This window comes from Tachypleus tridentatus, chromosome 2 (genome assembly GCF_004210375.1).
Source record: "Tachypleus tridentatus isolate NWPU-2018 chromosome 2, ASM421037v1, whole genome shotgun sequence".
Lineage (NCBI taxonomy): Eukaryota > Metazoa > Arthropoda > Merostomata > Xiphosura > Limulidae > Tachypleus > Tachypleus tridentatus.
In genome coordinates this window covers 114,903,923-114,921,595 of record NC_134826.1, presented here as the reverse complement: position 1 = coordinate 114,921,595, position 17,673 = coordinate 114,903,923, and the positions used below count along the sequence as shown (strand labels likewise).

At 31.2% G+C, this 17,673-nt stretch overlaps 1 protein-coding gene across 7 annotated transcripts in view; it reads left to right on the top strand.

Annotated features, from left to right (window-relative positions):
* Positions 1-17,673, top strand: part of LOC143244882 (latrophilin Cirl-like) — a 126,123-nt gene that overhangs the window by 69,932 nt on the left and 38,518 nt on the right. For 6 of the 7 annotated variants that reach the window (XR_013025372.1, XM_076490346.1, XM_076490341.1 and 3 more), the window contains 2 exons: positions 10,414-10,606; positions 17,138-17,244. Coding sequence is in view for 6 of the 7 variants with exons in the window: in XM_076490346.1 (XP_076346461.1) it covers positions 10,414-10,606; positions 17,138-17,244 (300 nt within the window). In the remaining variant the exon portion in view is untranslated. Of the gene's footprint in view, positions 1-10,413; positions 10,607-16,437; positions 16,545-17,137; positions 17,245-17,673 lie in introns of all 7 variants that reach the window. The other variant, XM_076490343.1, reaches the window with a different exon arrangement.

The following is a 17,673-nucleotide window of genomic DNA, read 5'->3' as shown; positions in this document are numbered from 1 at the left end:
TACTTAAAATTATTTGTAATTTATGGTTACCCTTATATTTATAAGAAAATATATATCCCTTATTCTAGTCACATAAAAGAGTGTGTGTATGTGTGTTTTTCTTGTAGTAAAATCACATTAGGCTATCTGCTGAGCCCACCAAAGAGAATTAATTTTAGTGTTTTAGAATTTAAAAGCAGTAGACTTACCACTGTACTACACAAAAGAGAGCTGTAGCTACAGAAGAATAAAAGTGTCATTTTTGTTTTTTGTGGTGCTTTTACGTTTCTTTTGCGAAATGCACAGAAATCTCTAGAGCATATTTATAACTAAATATTTTTGTATATCTAACTTTTTGCAATTCTGATGAACAGTGAGAATAAAAAAAAGGAAAACAACATCACCGCATGAAAATTTTCTTTCTTTATGTTGCAAAAAAGCAAAGACTTTACTGGTTATCACTGTTTTCATGCTAATTTTCCTTCACTTACACTGGTTACGTAATAACACTACTATATCAAAATTTATAACCTGAGTTAAAAATATTAGCTACTTCAGATACAACAGAGTTTGTCGGTGCTTCTGTTTAACAGTTCAACTTGAATAGAATTGTAAAAGTAGTTAATGTAAAGTTTTTAACGTCTCCATTGAAGAATGACTGAAATTTAGCTGTAAAATAATGCTTGCATTATGCACATACTTATTACAACAGTTTAATAATTTATATGTATTTGTGAGTATTATATGTCAGGGTTCTTATTTTATGTAGTTTTTATCAGTAATGCTTTCTAACTGCTAAATTGTTAAGGTTAACAGTTATGTAAACTGACTACATTAACAATATTATATGCAATTGGATTTAGTCCTCTTATTGCACAGTGATACGTCTGCGGACTTATACTGTTAGAAACCTGGTTTCGATACTCGTGATAAACAGAGCACAGATAGCTATTTGCGTAGCGTTTTGCATAATAAAAAATAAATAAAGAAACAAATGTATTTATTATTCTTGAGTAAACTGCAACAAAATAAATTAGTTAATTATTATTTCTTATATTTTTCTTTCTTATAGCATGGCCACATTGAGCTATCTGCTATGTCTACCAAGAGGAATCGAATCTCTGAATTTAGCATTGTAAATCCGTAGACTTATCGCTGTCCTAGTGGGAGAAAATTAATTAAAATAAATACACAACATCAATCTCTTGACGAGCTGTTTAAAACTTAATCTGGTTTACAGTGTAAATGTTTTAAAGTGCATGTTATTTAGATGTTGACTCTTCCTCTGAAATCTCAGCGTGACTGAGATTAATATGGCTCAACATGTTTCTTATAACCATGGATACTTTAAAAGAAATATGGTGACCAAGTCAAAATTTCAGTATTTCATTTATTTTTAGTAATGAAACGTAAACTTCTTTTTAAAAATTTTGAGATATTTGCCCATTAGACTACATAACAAGCTTAATTACTTCTGCTTATAAATGATTTGAAAATATGTTACCTAGAAAGATAAATTTGCTCCTATCATTAGCGTCACTAGTATAAAACTTACTTTTGTTTTTCTTAATTCGTTAATTGTTTGTTGATGCTTTGTATGACGGTTGGCAACTGTAAGCTTGAGAAAATTGAACAAGTTGGTCGATATAAATTTTGTGTGGTTTGCATAAACAGTAGTTTCGCTTAGTTTCATATAGTTATGTGCAAAAATTACGCATATAGATATTCTTAACTTAATCGATTAACAGTAACGTTATTGATATATTCTAATTTTATATAGCTTAGAGCTGACATAACTTTCCAAAAGTTTTAAGCATTTGTCCAGCTTGAAGCGTTTTGCTAAACTTTAGGAAGATATTAATATAGATGCTTAGAGGTTTATGAAATGGAATAATTCAGTCTTGAGGAATAATATTGATGAAGAAAATTATGACTAACATGATGAGAATATAGAGAAGACCAATATTTTTTCCCACTTTTGTCTTTATGAAGCGTTGTTGTTTTTCGTTGTGTTATAACCGTTTAGATCCTTTGGTATTGATGTGTTAAAGCCTTTATTGAATGGGCCAGTTTAAAAGCACTTGTGAAGCTACTTCATGAAACAGTGCATTATATAAAAGTCCAAGAAATAAGGTTATATAAATTGTATATACAGAAATTAATGATATAAATACTTAGACTAGCAGGAAAGATGTTTTTAAAAGAGCTTTCAGATTATTTACTTTAATTACTGAACTAGAATCGCCATACAATAGTTTGCAGTAACAGCCTATAATGTTGAAATTTGATATATGTAGGATGTGCGTGTTCACGTGACTGTAAATTTAAGAACATCTCGCATTTTTGACTAATTATATTATATATTGATAACAAATAAATAGTATTGAAATAAATATATTATATCTCAGAATTATTTATCGAATCTTTATTATATATATATATATATAGGGGATTTAAAGATAATGTTAATTGACGTATATATTTAGTAATTACACAGTATCTTTCATGTTATCCTTTTGTACTTGTTGTTTACATATCATTTGTTACATATCTTTTATGGGAGAAATAAGTTTATTGTTAAATAACATCTCATTTAGAGGGTAATAAACAAACTGTTATGTCGTTGTTCTTTGTTAAGAGTAAAGACGGTTACGTACACTGTGTCCAACGTGGGGTATCGATCTTCGGATTTAGGTGTCACAGTTCTCAAAGTTACCGCTGAGTTACTAAGGGAAAATTTATTATCAAAGAAAACATTCGTGGAAAGAAAATTGATAGCAGGGGTTGAATATTTTATGAGCTTTAACGACAAAGGGAGTTAGAACGTTTTCCACGTTTTTCCATTTAGTTGAAGCCCTAAATATTTGTCCAAGTAACAACAGATTTTTTTTCCTGTTTTTACCAAAACTTGCGTCAAAATAGGGTAGTACGTTAGAAAACGTTCCTAGAGATCACGATGAAAGCTTGTTACTAATTAATGTCAACCAGTAATTTGACTGAAACAAAATGCTATTGCTAAAAGGTTTCTGTACTACACACAGCATCATGTACAGGGACTCACACATGTTATTATTTGTACGTTCACATAAATAAAGCTATATTATACACCAAATTAACTATTCACTCAACGAAAGGTTTAATCTTTATGTACACACATGGAAAAAAAACTTATAATAATTAAATTTACATAAACTTCTCATTTGGGTAGGTCTACTATTAATCCTTTAAACGACAAACCCAGTAACACTTTATGAATTTTAGTCTGCTAAAAAGATTTAAATTATGTTTAAACCACGCCACTGAACAATGAAGTAAAATCATTAGTCAAGTTACAACTGTTTTTTGTAATTATGTTACAAACATAACTCATACTGTTACTTCTAAATACCAGGACAAATATATACATATAAATAAACATAATATACTCGTAACTTTATCTTGTTTGACTACCTTATAAAACAACCAATTTAAGAAAGTGTTACTTAGACTGAAATAACTTTTTAGCAGAAACATAGATAGTATTAAGAAAATCATAAGCTATAATAATAAGAATTCTTTTGAACTTCTGTAAATAATGTTATTTACAGAAGAAGCTCAGGTGAGTAATGAAAGCTATCAGATCAGAAATTTTACTCATTAAAATATAAAGTTGCTATAGCATTCTGACCAGCTGACATGTTTTCTTTTTAATATTATTTAGAAAGAAGTAAATACCACCAAGATCCTACAGAAAAAAAACCACACATTATTTTATTGCTTTCCATATACTATATAGTAAGTAGTTATAGGGAATGTTTATCTTCCAAAGAATGCCATCTCTGTGGGAAATCATCTGATAAATCATCTATGTAATTATTACGTAATATGCAAATTATGCCAACACTTGAGAATTATATAAATGCTATCCATTAGGCACTATAACGGTGGCGTTCAGGAAATACAAACAGAGGGCATGGCTTCTTAGGTGAGAAGTGAAGTCATAGTACTACAAATTAGTGCCAGAGGGCCGAAAGTTGTTATGCCGTCATGACACTTGATGACGGATGTACTCCGCTTTTAAAGTGTGAGTTGCAAGGAAATATCGTATGTCCTAATAGTTCGGGCCAAACTCACCAGATGGCAAGGGGCTGGACGTCATAGTTCTGCGATACTTTTACTGAGGTTCTTTTGGCGGAGACTGTTACAAAGGTGTTTTTAGGCAAATGGTATTACAAAAGTTTTATGGATGGAATTTGTAAGGGTCATGATTACTTAGTCTTACTAGATGTATTTTTTGTGTTTCTATAGGCAGGCAGTAATGCTGTACTTCCTTAAGGTTGCTTACAGATTTAAAATTTTTCAACTAATGCTTATAGTTTCTAATTATATATTCAACAGTGTTACATATGTTTAACAAAAGTGGATAGATGTGCTATTAGCGGATAATGTTACTATATTTCCGTAGGATAGCACATAGACAGGTTTCCACCTGTCTCAGTTAAGAGTTAAACTTTCTAATTTATATATTTATTTGTACTGCATGTATAAGACACTTGCTCTTATATATTTATTTTAATATTTATGTTTTTCAGTTTAATATATGTATTTAGAAATGCATGTAATGTATATTATTAAATGTGTGTTGCAAAAGTCCTATTTCTTCTCTAAATTCCTAAAAGATTCTAGAGCGTAAGAATCAACAGCGTATATATCTACGTAAATACAAGTATTATTAACCAACTGAACTTTGTCATGTGCTATAATTTACTTCTGACAAGTCACTGATTTATTATGTTACGTATGTTACATATTACAATTTCAAATAGCCAGAATTCTAATTTTGATTTACAAGTTAATTCAATATTAATATGTATCAAATTTACGATATTTGCTTACAAGATTGATACACACAAGTTTCTTTCTTAACAGAAATATACTTAAAAAAATTCAATTTATAACAACGGTTATTACAAATAATGATTTATTTACAAAAAAAATTACAAACTCACAAACAACATTCACTCTTATATCTGGTCTGGAACTGAATGTTTTATCAACAGTCCTGGTCCACAAAGCACAAATTACTTTTATGTTCATACACAGATACCCTCACCTGACGGGAATGTTAGCTAGCTCTATTCTTGTTTGGCTTAACGCCGTGTAAAAGCTCACTTTTTCCCGAAAAAGATGTCTAATGTTCTCATAGAAATACTGAGTTCTAAATTAGCTCTCTGAAGTTCAACGGTTCGTAATGTTCGAAATACACTGCTGGCCAAAATCTTAAGACCAATGAACATAAAAAAAAATATGCATTTTGCGTTGTTAGACTCAACCACTTATTTGAGTAGAGCTTCGGAGGATGAAAATAAGAAAAGGAAAAATAAAAAAAACTGTTTTAGCATTTAATAGGGAAATGTGAACACTATGAAATTAGCCTAAATACTAGCTGGTCAAAAGTTTAAGACTATAGGAAAAAGAAGTCCTAAACAGGGTAGAAAATGCCCAACAAGAGGTCTCAGATGTGAGTTGCACGGCCGTCATTGCGAATAACTGCAAACATTCGCTTTGGCATGGTCGATATAAGCTTTTGGTTAGTTGGCTGGTTGGAATGTTATTCCAAGTGGTGAAGTGGCTTTACGAAGATCATGCACTGTCTGAAATTGACGTCCATTTCCATAGACTTCCATTGCCATCCACCCCGAAACATTTTTAATGGGTTCAGTTCGGGCGAACACGCTGGATGGTCCAAAAATAAATCATGTTGTTTGCCATGAAAAAGTCCTTTTTCCTGCTAGCATTGTGGATTGTAGCGTTGTCCTGCTGAAAGATCCAGTCATTTCCACACAAGCGAGGACTTTCAGTCAATAAGGATGATCTCTTTAACGTGCCAATGTAGCCAGATGCTGTTTGAAGCTTCTGTATAACCTGAAGCTCCATTGTTCCATGGAAGGAAAAAGCCCCCCAGATCATGATGGAATCTCCTCCACTGTTTCATGTAGAAAATGTCTCCAGTGGGATATCCTTATCGTGCCAGTAACGTTGGAAGCCATCTAGACCATCCAGGTTACTTTTTCTCATAAGAAAACAAAACCTTTTTCCACTTTTCTACGTTCCATGTTTGGTGCTTCTCAGCAAAGTTTAACCGAGCTGTTTCGTGGTGTGGAAGGAGGCGTGGCCTTTGAATACGTTTACGGATTGTAAAGCCTTTCTCTCTAATATACCGTTTTATTGTTCTTGAGCTGCATTCTGCGTCCGTAAGGGCCTTACTCTGATTCGATGATCGGCTGGTGTCTTGCTGGACAACCCGTAGAATCCTCCTGCCCAACGCCGGCAAAATTTTCTTGGGCCAACTACTTCAAATTCTCGTTCCGTATCCCTCAGGGTTTTTTAAGAAATTTGCAAAAAGCATTTTACTACGACAAATTTCACCAGCGATGGCACATTGAGAAAGACCTTGCTTTTGCAGCTCGACAATTCTGCCACGTTCAAACTCTGTCAACTTTTTAGCCTTTGCCATGTTTTTACCCAGTGTAACACAAGAGATGTCAGTGGGAGATGTTGACAATGTACATGCTTGAACACAAATGACTAAATTTCGTTACATGATTACCAGTTAAAGCTTCGTTTCAGTATAGTCTCAAACTTTTGACTAACTAGTATTTAGGCTAATTTCATAGTGTTCACATTTTCTCTATTAAATGCTAAAAGTTTTTTTTTTCCTTTTTCTTATTTTCATCTTTTAAAGCTTTACTCAAATAAGTGGTTGAGTCTAACAAAGCAAAATGCATCTTTCTTCTCTATGTTCATTTGGCCTTAAAATTTTGGCCAGCAGTGTATATAAACGTTCCTGATCAAATTCTGTAGTTTTCCCGATTAATAAGCATTAATCACAAGTATAGCTTCCGAGACTCATCATAGTATACTGACTGCAGCTGACCAATAAGCATTAATCACAAGTACAGCTTCCGAGACTCATCATAGTATACTGACTGCAGCTGACCAACGATATTTTATTGCTATTTCTGTATCTTGCGATAGCTAGCTTTCTCGAATGTTTAACAATATTCGAAGATTCATAGTGTTTTCGTAAAAGACATATTAATGATTCTTACTTTCGAGAATTTTCTACAAATCTGGAGAATAGGCGGGATTTGCGCATTACACATCTAACAATATACGTCACATGCATCAAGGTGAAATAACAGTAGATATTAAAATAAATGTATAAGAATCCGTTACAATGTTATAGAACTTCGCCTTAAAGTTTATAAACTGCAACATGTAGGGAGAATGTTTATTATATATTGTTGATTCGCTGCAGTCAATATCCTAAAACATCGGAAGTTATAACTGTTATAAACGTTTATTAATCAGAAAAATACAGATATTTGACCAGTAACGTTTATAGATTTTTAACATTAGTAACAGTTTAACCTTTAGTGAATTAACTTCAGACGTTAGTATTTCTATGAGGACGTTAGATATCTTCGTCGGAGAAAACTCAGCTTGCAAACGGCATGAGGCTAACAATAAAGCGAAGTGTAATAATACCAACATATATTTAGCTCCTCGTAAACATTCGATAAAATATTGAGTTTCAGACCAAATAGAAGATTGAGTATTGTTTATAAGTTTGTGAAACATTTGTATATAAATCATTATCCTTAATAACAATTTTAATAACCGTTATTATACATTTTATTAGTGTTTGAATATTAAAATATATTTATGGCAAAAAAGAAAATTGTGTGTACAATCTTGTTGGCAAATACCATCAATTTGATACATATCAATATTCAATTAACTTCTAAATTTAAATGAGAATTTCCGGTTATTTCAAATCATTATACGTTAAGTTCGTAACATAATAAATCGAAAATTCGTCCGAGATGAATTATAATACGTAGTACACATGTTTCACAAAGACTCATAGTGTTACTAAGTTGATTATGTTAGTAATATTCTACAGGCAGATAGTTCAATAAGTTGATATATTCATTATAGGATCTTCAGAGTGATTCAACATGTGATTACGTCATCAGTCTTGTAGTTTCTACTTTCAGATTTAATTATATGTCCTAAAAAGTTACAAGAAAAATAATAATTGTAAAGATACTGTTATTATAACACTGTTACATATGTTAGTTTATGTCAAATATTATTTGATAGAAACAAATATTATAGTGTATCCCCTTTTATAACTGTTTGTTCTTAAAACTTGTTATCATACATAGTGTTTCATTTTTATAAATATTTAACGAAAGCTAGTATAGGTAATTGGACTTTTTCGTGATTTAGTATGCATTTAACATTCTGCAGAACAGTTTTCACTTCTATATTTAATTCGTCCCGAAAGGCATGATGTTTTCATAATAGCATAATTATTTAAGCTAATAAGTAATAAACAATAATTTAACATACAAGCTAATTGTTTCACTTTATAAGTATATACATAAATATATATATATAATCCATGTTCCATCATTTATGATTTTTGGCTTAAAACAAATTCTTATGCTAAATTTTATGTATGTGGCTCTGTTTTAATTAATATTTCCAATTTTAACAAATGGTTAATAAACTCGTTAGTAAATCATTTTGCTATAAATAAATATGTCAAATGAGTGTCTTATTGCTTAACAAATCACTTCCCAACACAAAAAACTATCCAAAATAACAATACTTATGATTTTATGATTTGTTATTGAACATGCACATATAGAACAAACACACCATACAATTAAAATTTATAAATCTTTCTGTTTACGGAGAACAGCTTGTGAACGTAAATATAAATGTCTTAACATTTATTTTGTGTAGATGTCTAGCTCTCACTAATATTGTCTAAGAGGTTCAACTCAAAAAGCGTTGATGAACTTTAATTGTTAGGTTGCACAAAAGTCAATGGAAGCACGTGGCCAAAAACCAGTCCTCACTTAAGACTGGTAGAATAGAAAGGTCATTAGTATTGAAAGTAAAGGTCTGGAAACAGAGAATATTTGTAACACACAGATACATGCTTTTTGGTAGAACAGGTTATTTCTAGTTTGTTATTGTTTTTGAATTGAGCACAAAACTACACAATGGGCTCTCTGTGCTTTGCCTACCACGGCTATCGAAACTCGGATTTTAGCATTGTAAGTCCGCAGACATACCGCTGAGCCACTGGGTGACTTCTAGTTTGTAATGGTATGTATGAGACTAAATACATATCTGTTACTGAGAAAGTTAATAACATAACTTCAAAATACATACACTAATGTACTATTGTTTTCACTCGAAATTCATAGTCTTGTTATTAAACAATATACAAAATACAGATGTATTATTGATTACTTTTGAAAATGGCTGCTTTCATTTTTACTTAATCAGTCAGTATTCTGTGTGCTTAAATATAAAATTAAGCTTAAAATGTGCTGTTATTATATATATTACGCGCAATCTGATTTACAGCTGCGTGCCAGGAATTGTATTTTCCTGCAATTAGCCTTTTAGAACTTCGTGTGTTTCTTTGGAAAATATTGAATTTTCTCTTTAATAATTTCAATCAGTATGCAACTTCATCTTCTTTTTCTTTTGTGATTTTTATAATATCTTAACATTACCTATCGTCATTCATTCATTTGAGGTTAAGTGACCTTTAAATCACAGCAAAGCAAATAAAAGAAACTCTCAAAATCTAAATGCATATTTTTGACGGATAGTCTATTTTGGCTTCTGGATTACTATACAAGCAGTTAAGGAAGTATACTGGAGAAAATGACTTCAAATAAATGTCACGACTTTTTTTTTCAACTGCAGTCCCTCTGAGTGAAATATCAATTTGTGCACTATGTTCATAAAATGTCTATCAAAGTGAAATGTCTTCATTTCTTTCATTTTGTATAAACCGATAAACTGTTATTTAAGTAAAAATTTGTTTCGGGTAACCAGTGAAGCACTCAAATTCTTATAGATGTAAAATATAAATTTTAAATAGAAACTTTTATAACAATAGAAAAGTATAGCAATTTTCTACCTTTGTTATTATAAAGCTTACGTTTCCAGTTTCTCGCACGTTTGATTTCAGAAGTTTATTGTTTTTATTTTGATAACCCATACACAGTTAAGTAAACTGGCTAAGAAGTTGTTAACAAGAAAACACAGTATAGCGAATGTTTTTCAATAAGCATGAGAGAGTTTCACAAATGGTACTGTGTTCTTTGAAACTTTACAGGATCATTCGATGAATTTAGACACTGTAAACTTGCTAACAATAACTAGAATTTTAGGGAACAGTATTATGGGAGAAGAAGCAAATAAAGTGCAAAAAGAAGTATAAAATGATAAGGGAAATAAATAAATAAAATCTACATTATTGTGTTAGATATTATATTAGATGCACTGGTGTCGCCTGTATTCGTAATTTAGCAAACTTTCTATAACTGGATTATTTTTGTTTTCCGTTTTGTGTAGAACAGCAAAAATATAGGACGATATATGCTTGTGAAGGAAGAGACTTAAGGATAACATGTGAAGCAGGGCATCTAATAAAACTAATCCGAGCTAACTATGGCCGATTTAGTATTAGTATTTGTAACGAACAAGGGACCTTGGACTGGAGTGTCAAATGCACATCCAGAAGATCGTATCATGTAATGCACGAGAGGTGAGTTTTATGTTTTTACTTTGAGGAGTTGGATTTACGTCAATAATTCACCAGAGTGAACAGAATGTATTCCTTCTCACTAAACGCTTTACCTAAAGTTATAAATTTTAAATGCCAAAACATATTATTAATTTTTATATTCATTAAATATAAATATATCCTAGTAACTGTTGTGTTATAACAATCAAAGTTAGTAAAGATTTAAGCTTAAGAAAAACCATTACAGAAGATATGAAATAAGTTTTTACAAAGGAAACTTGAGTGCAGTGAAGACTGTATATCTTAGATGACCTGAAAGAATATTAGCAATTTCAGGAGAAATAAATGTTGAAAAAAATGAAAACCTTCGTATTTTATCTTTCACTTGCTCTTGTGTTAGGTCACCTCATTTTTTTGTGAAATTTACAACAAACACGAAAAGATGACCATATGTTTTCAGCACAGTGGTTAAGCTTACTAGTTTGTTGCGTGTTAAGTGCAAATCTCTAACACGTGCGTTGTCAGTCAGCTTTAAAGACCTATGTAATATGAAGAGAACACTTGGTGAATAAAATCACAGATTTTTCCCTATTTCTTGAAAACGAAATATTCTCAAGGCATAATCAATTTAAAGGAGATTGTCTAAACTACACTAATTTCTTCCTTCTATATTTAGAAAGGTACCGGTCATATTTATCAATAAGTTTCAGGGAGAAAGGAAATGTATTAAATAATTTTTGTGAATCATGCCTTGAGTTTTGTTTTAAATATCGTTTTGTATTTATTTTGTTTTGAAAGACGACACAATCATATGAAATTTATGCTCGTTAATGATGCTGCTAAGGTGGAAGTTTATTTCCACATTATGTATAAGCTACCGTGGTAATCTTCATTTCCCACACTATGTATATCTACAGTTAATAGATATTAGAACATTCGTAACAGCGAGAGGTATTATACCTCAAGATATTATTTGTATATCTTGTTATACATATCTTGTTGATGGAAGCAGCTTGTGTACATGTGACTTGTTTAAGATTTCCAACCGTAAATCCTTAATGATCACGTTGCATACTTATTCCTTGGAACACTTAGAAGGCTTTTATAACTTAATATTGTATTCGTGAGTTCTCATCTGTTTTACAAGACTCTAGACTTTAATTATCACGGCCAAGGTACGAGGTATAGCAGATCATTTTCAGAATGGTCCAGGTGGTCCAAACTGGTCTATGTTACTTTAAGTAAAACGGATTTCTTTATATTTGAAATTCTAAATCTCTGATCTGAACACCTTTTCTACGTTCTGAATGTTTGAATAAGTTTAGTCAAGAATGTCTGTTACGCGCCCTTCTCAAAAGTGATCGATCAATTTTTAGTGGTTATACACAATCTACGTAAAACAATGTCAAAATGTAATTCCTATATAGACTGTTCCATCGTAGCTTTAAATCGGCAGTTTTTGTCACACAAGTTACTCATATGCATATTAAAAGTGCTTTTTATATATCACACAACTATTCGTACTATAACAGAAAAGTGATGCGTCGAGTAGTCTACAGCTACTTAATCTTACCCAAACATGTAGTTAATTTTTTCGTAGCTTTAAAGTTCTTTTATTTACTTTCAATACAAATTACATTCGAGTTAAAATTATAGATATAAAAACTAAAAAAAATATATAAAATTATACAAAAAGATAAATAATTTAAACGTTAGAGTTAGTCTAGTACCAGTATAATGTTTTATATACAAGTTATGAGTAATTTGTGTAAAATTAACCTTATGATTGAAAGAAACTCAGTGGATTAGAAACATTGGTGCAAAAACAAACAAACAGCATTCTTAACCATTATTAATACAAACTAAAAATTTATGCAAGTGATATGAAAATATGTTCCAAAAACACCCAGATATACATGTGTGTGTGAAGTTTAGTAAGAAATTACATGAAAATGAAATTATTATTCATATTGTTACTTTTAATTCCAGCTAATCTGTTGGAGAATAAATGATGTAGTTGATTAGCTAATGATGTGTGGTTTCAATGAAATCTTAATTAAAATTGATGATATAACTCTTGATTTAAAATCCAGTGTAGCTTTCGTTAGTCAGTTTATGCTGTTTTCGAATTTTAATGAAGAAATAATTTAAATGTTAAATTTTTTAAAAGTCGTTTTCAGCTATAATCATGGCATTTTTTGAGCGACATCGTAATATGTTAGAATAATGTTTACAATATAACTGTTTGTCTACTTGGATAAAATAACCAGATAGAGCTTTAAAATTTCACTAAAATTATTATTTTTATGCACTTAAGCATTTTAAGGTATTGATGATACTCTAATGATGCAATATTTTAACTTAATATGTCTTGCAAGACCTGTAGCTTTTGGAAGTGATGATGATTTACTGGAGCCACGTACTTGACATACAATTATAACTGTTTACTGTTTAGAGTTTTTGACTTATTTTGAACACGATGGTGGCTTACTGAACTCTAAATTTTCAGACATGATGAATAAATATTTATATGACTGAGATCCGCTATAAATGAAATTTTAGGTATTCAAACATTATGATGACTTGATGCGGTTTAAGTAATTAAATTGGAATTTTTGTTTTGAATTTGGGCTTTAGACATGATGATAACTAGTAATAGTTTGAGTAAATAGATGAGAGAGTTGTTGTTTTAATATTATCTTAACTCAAAGTTTAAATGTTTGAATTTCATTGGACTGACAAAATTAAAAGTAATTGTCCATAAATGTTTCTATGCATCTTTTCTCATCTCTTTAGTCCCATCTACTACAGCGGTAAATCAACAGATTTACATGGTTCGATTCCCCTCGGTGTATACAGCAGATAGCTCGATGTGGCTTCGCTGTAAGAAAACACACACTGTTCTCTTTATATCAGGATAAACATATCCGATAAGTCTGAAACTGACAAATAACTAGATTTATGAACAATAAATTTTGTATTTGCTGAATAATTTCAATGACATAGATACTTCATGTTTTAATCTAGTTATGTAATATTGTTCTAATATTTCAGCACAGATTACAAGGACTTTTGGAATCAAAAACAAAAATACTAACATATACATTTTACCAACTGTTAATCAACGATTAAAGTGCAGAAAAAGGAAGATATGAAAACAATGTTGAGTCCTATATTGTTTTCTTAACTCTTAAATCCTTCCCTACCTAAACCTCTAAAAAAAGCAAAAACATTTCTATTAGCAGGAATTATCTAGACCCATTATGTTCATCATTATAAATTCCTTTATGTCACGTTAGAGAATATATTCCGAGTAATTAATATGACCAGGGCTTTGTTTATTATTGGAAAAGTTCACGAATCATTTCTGTTGATAGGTGTCAGTAAGGTAGGGATTTATTCCTATAGATTAGCAGCCAGCATAGTAAACATTTATACTTTCAAACATTCTTCAAAGAAAATGTACATACTGTATGTACATTCCAATATGTATCCTAAGAGTACATAAAGTGCAATGTGAAACCTACAGCAGGAGTTTCATGCCATTGTCTCTCCTTAATATTGTTTTTGTCTTGGTTGTGTGAGAAGAGTACCTCTTCTCTGAAATATATGAACGTAAGACAATAAAAATCCCTATGGAAGAGTTGTAGGCGGAGTTTCTGTAGAATAGTAGCATCATGTAAACGACCATCAACGAAACCAAGATTCATTTTGCTTTCAACATATTAAATGGCTGCCAACATCATGACACAAACACTATCATATTTGAGAGTTTTCTGCAATCAGGAAATGTGGAAATTACTGTCTGCTATTATTTACGTTGTTAGAGCTGAATTGCTAGAATTGAGATTCAATAGAGAAGACCACTGATGTCCACAACACCACAAGACGGTGATGCATTTCAGTAGATCAGGAAAATTGTTGCTTTTTTGTGATGTAGTCAGCAAAGACTTTCTACATGTTACTCACCTTTGGTATCTAAGCTTGTGTTGGATTCAACGAGCTGTATATTTGTTTTTGTCTGCTCTTTCTGTATTATCTGACAAGCTGTGATAAGTGCCACTTCAAACTCATCTTATTAGTGCCCTATTGTTGGCCACTTTCAAAACGACATACTACACGAAATTTGTAAAAGGAAATACGGGTTCCAGGTAGTTTTTTCTTTTCAGGAAGGCTTAATTTATTCTGTAGGGTATTGTATATTTATGTTAAATTTGCTTTCATAATAGGAACTAGTCCAAATAATAGGAAATTCTTTTTCACTTCGTATTGTATTGTTTTATGTTTAATTATGATATATATATATATATATATGTATATGTATAGTAGCAAAATGAATTGATATTTTATTATTAAATAATTTTTATTTTAAACAATTCAATTTCAGTAACAGTATTTGCCATCAAACATTATTACAGCATATCAGGATAATCAGTGTTTAAAGAATGTTGAATCGACATTGCAATAAATTGCTTTGCTTTTAGATAAAAGCTGATTCTTCTGTGTGCTTGTATTGTTATTATGCACAACGCTACATAAAGGGCTATATGTGCTCTGTCAACCACAGGTATCGAAACCCGGTGTTTTAGCAGTATAAGTCCCGAGACATACCATTGTGCCACTGCTGTTTTTTTTTCATAGCAAAGCCACATCGGGCTATGTAATGTGTCCACTGAGAGGATTCGAACACATGATTTTAACGTTGTAAGTCCGAAGATTCATCACTATCCCGTTGGGGAACGCCACTGGGGAGGCCTCTTTCGTTTGATTGACCACATACACATATGTATCTATATTAGGAAGTTATGAGCCTCGTTTTAGAAAAGCAAAACTTTAAACGGATGTAGTTTTAATTAAACACTGTTTCTTTTTTATTTCTAACCTTTATTACATTACATACATGTGATAATTAAAATAAATAAAAATATGCTAAATTATAAAAAGAAATATTTCATAGGATATTCTATTCTCTTAGTTCTTTGCAAAACTAATTAAATTGAAGAAAAGATTGATTTTCTATTGATATACAGCTTAATCAAAACTTGTGAAAAAGGATGTTTACTCGAAGCGTCGCTCAACAAACGTTTTTACTTAGGCGGTATTATTCATTTATTTTTTGAATTTTTAATCACCCTTGAGTAATTAATAAGAATAGAAACTAATATAAGGTGACACATGTCACAGATGCAGGAGCAGACGGTAGTTTTTAGTAATCAGTTTTTTCATAATATATTACCTATTAGCATACTAAAAATTGCAAATGTTAACTTGGCCGTTGTTGCTATTTTTTTATAAAAATGTCATTTTCACATTTTGTCTAAAATTAATTGTCTTCGGGAAAGTATAAAATAATAAATATTTTTGTTGTTCGATCAAGAAAGCTCGGAACTCTCGTTACATCTGCTTAGACTGAAAAAGATGATTTTAATATTCCACCATTTCGTTTATATGACTCTCCTCATGTACAATATGTAAAAAAAAAAACACTTTAACAGGAATTATTCTGTTGGTATTTTAATACTTTTTTGTTATCATCAATATAAAATCATTGTTTAAGTAATATGTAGAAAAAAATCAGCCTCTGTAACTTTTTTATAGTTTCAGGCTATTTGAAAATGCACACCCTGATATTGTATTAATTACGCTTAAAGGAAGTTTAAAAAAATAATTACTTTAAGCGTAACGAAATAAATATATATATATATATATATATATACAGCAAATACGTATAAGCTTAAGATAAAATATAAATTGTATGCTAGTTTCTTGTTCGCAAGATTTAGAAAACGTTACGTGTTTGTGCACACAGCAATCGTATCTGTGAGAATACAAGTTCGTAAATTTTATTACAGATGTAATCTCGCTTCCAGCTGTGGTCTGAAAATAACCAGTGCCATTTTTGGAAATCCCTGTCCAGGGACCCATAAATACTTAGAGGTTCACTACCGTTGTGTGTTAGGTTAGTTATTTTTAAGAAATTTGCTAAAAAAACACAGGTTTAAGTTGACCACTATCACCTTTTACCGTAAAATCTTCTAGGTTAAAATACTTCTGTGGAGTGCCTACCTACTTTTTACACAACGTTTTTCCTAAATGTGCACAAAGTAACGAAAAATGTTATAAATCTCAAACTCTCAGGAAAGTCGTAAAACGGAGATTTAAGTATATTCTTTTATATTATTATGGACTCAAAATCTTACCAGTATATCTATAAAAAATGTGAACACATTTAAAACTATTCCTTCAGGTAAGTGGTTTATTTTTGAGGTTGGCACTTCGTTATTGGTTACTCGGCCATGCTTTCAATCGCATTAGCACTAGACACCTTTATTTTCACTGCAAGAGAAATATTTAATGTGAAATTGTGATGAGCCCATATTTAGGTATTCAAATATTGTTTTTATATAATATATTGGTACATTGTTATCTCATGCACTGTAACTGATTTTAGCAATGAAAATAAATAATGTCTACAATATGATGCGAAGATGCATGGTCAGTGATCTAAGTTTTTCTAGATCAATAAACTCTCATCCTCATAATCTGTTGAAGCTGTGATACGAAGAAAACCTGCAGTGTTCCCGCCTCCAGTTCCGTCTTTGGTGACCCATGTTCGGACACAGTGAAGTATTTGGAAGCCCACTACCAGTGTATCGCAGGTACAAAAGAAAATTAAGAGTTCCTAGCTGTTTTAATCGAAAGAAAAACATATAAAGTTGTTTAATTTTATCCCTAGTTAAAATATAGTATTAAGCACATGAGATTTTTTTTTCTGAACAAATAATTTGACAAAGTTATTTTCATCAAAATATATACTTATGGTTTAATATATTTCTATACTTGAGAATATGGCACATTTATATGCCATTCCTAAATGTTCATATTTATTCGGTTACTCCAACCACACCAAGGTTATAGGTAACCTGTATATTGGCCCGGCATGGCCAGGTGGTTCAGGCACTCGACTCGTACTTCGAGGGTCGCGGGTTCGAATCCTTTCGCACCAAACATGCTCGCCCTTTCAGCCGTGGGGGCGTTATAATGTGACGCACCATCCCACTATTCGTTGGTAAAAGGGTAGCCCAAGA